The 4,162-nt window shown below is 41.9% G+C and overlaps 1 protein-coding gene across 1 annotated transcript in view; it reads left to right on the forward strand.

The window, feature by feature from the left end:
* Positions 1-646: 646 nt before the first annotated feature.
* The window catches only part of Prdm5 (PR domain containing 5), a 196,996-nt gene continuing 193,480 nt past the window's right edge, over positions 647-4,162 (forward strand). The window contains exons 1-2 of the mRNA XM_013515254.1: positions 647-833; positions 3,619-3,719. Coding sequence (XP_013370708.1) covers positions 647-833; positions 3,619-3,719 — 288 coding nt within the window. The remainder of the gene's footprint in view (positions 834-3,618; positions 3,720-4,162) is intronic.

Raw genomic sequence — 4,162 nt, forward strand, 5'->3', positions numbered from 1 at the left:
CATGGTAAAACAGATGAAGACAAATTTAATGTCAGATCTTTTTAGGTTTCAGGGTTATCTTTTCATGGTGCTAGTGCAGATAGAAACAATGGAGCTGACAGAGTCCCTCCTTACCCTCCATTTAAGTGTAAACAGGATTTTGTTTAGACTTTTCTGCTCTCATTGTCTGAAGAGGGGTAGAAAATAAAATAACAACAATCCTGAGTCTCAGATTCTCTAGGTGAGAGGACATACATATTTGATCTCCTGTCCTGACCTTCCAGTCACCTTTAACTTGCTCCTGCATAATTACAGGTTCATAAATATGTACTTCAATGCAATGTATTAACCATCGTTGCCTTCCTATTACCTTATTTTGAAATTTTATTCTTTTTCTCTTTAAAAAAATAGGGAGACAATGTTGATTTCCTATCATCTTGTTTTGAAATTCTGTATCATTTTTAATGTTTTTCTTAAAAATTTTTATTCTCGGGGCTGAGAATTTAGCTCAGCGGCATAGTGCCTGCCTGGCAAGCACGAGGTCGTGAGTTCGATTCCCGATACCGGGAAAAATAAAATTATTCTCTTCAAAATAAAAAAATTAAAAAATATGTACTTCAAGTCATAAATACAATTAAGATCAGGGTGAATTCTGGGACAAGCAGACATGTTGACAGCCCTTAAGAGGACTCAGCATCCCGCCAATCATTCTGGCCAAGCACAACCAGAGATGCAGGAGAGGAACCTAAGAGGAGGCCTGGCCTTTAAATTTGAGAGCTTGACTTATCAACACTGTGTTGCTGTGGCTACTTTGGTGTACTTTGACCTCTGTGCAGTGATTTTCTGTTACCCTGGCACTTTTCTCTCACTGTGCTATAGTTTTAGTGGCATGGACTTGTCCTGAGCACAACTGTGATCTTCAAGAAATGGAGCTGCTTGCTGCTTACTACTGGCTGTACACCTGGCAATCCTTTCCTCATTCTGCACGAGCGCCTGAACTGTTGTTGGCCCATCCCAGGGCAATAGTGCTATTGCTACTCTAAAATCAATGTTGAGGAGAGATGATTTCAGAGAAAGAATCGGGCACCACTATTCATTCTATTTCATTTGGAAGGACTTTTTCTTGTTCTTTCTTTTCCCCTGTCTTTCTTTTCCTGGCTTTCTTTTCCACTTTTACTTTTGAGTCATAACAAATCTTCATTCTTTTCTGCTTTGCAAACTTGGTTTTGTAATCATTCACTACAAAATATCTCTGACTCAGGAAACTAAAACTAAATGAAACTCCATCTTTTCTTTCCTTTCTCTAAGGTTTTTATTCTACCATGGCACTTAGAGACAGTCATCAATAACTGACCACACAGTCAAAAGAATTCAACACTATGTGTGGTGAGATAACTAATTAATATAGGATTATAATTCAAATCTTCCTTGAGTTGAAGAAACAAAGTATACATAATGTATGCAAAGTTAAGTTCAGTAGGGAGATTTTGCTTTATGCATATCTGTGAGCAAAAAATCTTCCAAAAGCAAATTTGAAAATAAGGAGAAATGTGTTCACAGTACTATTTCTTGTGTCATGATAAGGCAATATTTTCTAAAATAACTAAATCAGGTGCATGGTAGTGCTTTAAATATCAGCCTCTTGTATTCTTATTTATTTTTTAAAGACTGGATTTAAACTTTTGATATAAAGCAGACTTTTAATTTCCCGTTTTTCAAAGATAATACTGAAAGGTCACTTAAGCTTTTAAAGTGTTTAGAAATGAGTCACTGTCCTGCCACTGTCTTTCAGGCTTCAAAATCAAATACCCGGTCAGTACTGTTCCTTTTGATTTGGCAAACATACCATCTTTTATGTGTTGTTATGCAACTTATTCTGAAAAGCTTCTCTTCACTGGTGCCCATGTTTAGGCAGACTTTCAGACAGCTGCATTTACTAGTTAAAAAGAAAGATGGCATACTTTAATAAAATGCATTTCCAGTTCATTATTTCAAATCTCTGAGCAAGACTCATAAAAGATTTGGACAGTTTCTCAGCCTATCAGTTCATATTTAGCCATCAAATCTCATCAATGTATTTCTATCGTTTCCTAGTTACTAACACTTGCTTTCAGGGAGATGAGGACTCTGGAGCTGGGTACCTTGTTCCTCAGGAACAAGTGCACAACCAAAAGGTACTGTGCGTCCAAGCAAGGGTCCCTTGTGAATGAGCGCTGTGCAAAAAATACTTTTTTTCTCTCTAATGATCAAGAGCCGTGGAAACTTCTGTGCCCAAAGGGACAGGGCCGGCCATCCGACTGAGATCCCGGTTGGGCAGGGGGCATAGGAAAGGCTGTCTCCCCAAGCCTTGAATGCCTCCAGACAGTGCCAGTGCCCCACCCTCTGGATAGTGGTCTGGTTCCAGCTGGGCCAGCGGATCTAGTCTGGCTGGGTTTCAGCTGGGTTCAAAGGACCCTGTACAAAACCTACTGAGTGCAGATCTTGTGAGGCACAACAAAAAGCAAAATGAGTTCAGACTCCTCACGGACTGGCAATCTCAGATTGACCTCAAAAGTGACTTTTGTTCCAGAAATACTTACTGAACACATATTATGTGTGTCAAAGCTATCTAACTCCAAGTTCTCCCAAACAGCATTTTACTTATTAATTCATTTCCTTACACAGAAACTAGATATAGACTTTTATGTTGCATGACAGGGATCAAAGCTCAGTCATTAAAACACTATTCCTACCTCCCCTGGCAAAGCTATTCTGACACTTCTTTAAAAGATTCATTTAGTCTATGCCTTAAAATCTTCAAATATTTCTACTACATTTTTTTCCTGCTGTGATCACTTGCCATCTTTGTATTTCTTTTCTTTCCTCTTTTTGAGACTCAGTCTCCCTAGTAGTTTTAGTCTTGAACTCACTACGTAGCCCAGGCTGGCTTTTACCCAATGCAGTCCTCCTGCCTCAGCTTCCCAAAAGCTGAGATTATAGGTATACCCCACCAAATCCTGCATCTTTTTTTTTCTTCCTCTGCCGTTTTCTTTTCTATCTTTCTTTCTTTCTTTTTTCTTTTGTTTTTGTCCTTTTGAAACAGGGTTTCACAATGCAGTTCACGCTGGCCTTGGACTCACTTTGTAACCCAGGCTAGCCTTGAATTGCAATCCTCCTGCCTCACCTTCCTGAGTGCTGGAATTAACAGGCATGAGCCAGCATGTCCAGCTCCTTTGCCATTTTCTAATTTTAAACCAAAACCTGGGGCTGGGGATTTAGCTCAGCGGCATAGTGTCTGCCTGGCAAGCGCAACGACATGAGTTCAATTCCCGGTACGAGAAAAAAATTTTTAAAAAAACCAAAAAACCAAAAAACCAAAACCTTCCACATAGGAACTATTTATGTTGAAAGCTCTCCTGAATCTTGAAGAAGCAGGGAATATTTCCATGGTGTGAGTGCATTTTAATTCTGTCAAAATTGTGTGCGTGTTTTTAATGGTTCAGAAACCATCAGGTGGTTTCCAAGAAAAGACCTCGTGGTAGAAAATTGTAAAAAACTAGCAAGAAAAATGAGTAGAGCTCAAACTTTAAGGATGCCTCGGGCCCTTAAAGCTCTGTCTGAACACTCTGCCCAACCTATGAACTATTAAAACCAATAAAGGAAACGTGAGGCCTGATTTAGTGCTGCGATGCCAGCTTCTATTTGGGCATTCTCTCTCATCTGCCGTGCCCCAGGCGGTGCAAAAGCTCTGTGATTTTCAAGTAAGGGAGGACTCGGACTTGTGTGTCTTGGGAAGGGTTACAACTTCCTAGGGCAGCCGCTACCACAAAACTTTTTACTGCTTTGAATAATGCTTCAATTATTTGAGATAAATTTCCAACGTGAAAGAGCTTAGCTGCAGGCTGTGCACGCCTCCCTGTCTGCACGTTAATGAACCCGCTTACGGATTCTCTGTGGGTTCACAAGCCAGTGCGGGAATGGCCGAATTTCCTGGACCTCGAGGGCGCTTTCGCAGCAGGGGGGGCACAGGCCCGTTTTCGAGGTGCAGCTGTCCCGGGGAAGCGTCCGGCGCACCCAGGCCCAGCGCAATGCATCTGGAGCGAGCGGCGGGGCTTGGGAGCAGGGCCGGCACAGTGTGGGGGCCGAGCCCCGGCGGGACCACGCGGGCGGGCTGGCTCGGTGCTGCGGTCCGCGGGCGGCTCGG

The sequence above is a fragment of the Chinchilla lanigera genome, unplaced genomic scaffold (assembly GCF_000276665.1).
Source record: "Chinchilla lanigera isolate Chin_1 unplaced genomic scaffold, ChiLan1.0 scaffold00027, whole genome shotgun sequence".
Classification (NCBI taxonomy): Eukaryota; Metazoa; Chordata; class Mammalia; order Rodentia; family Chinchillidae; genus Chinchilla; species Chinchilla lanigera.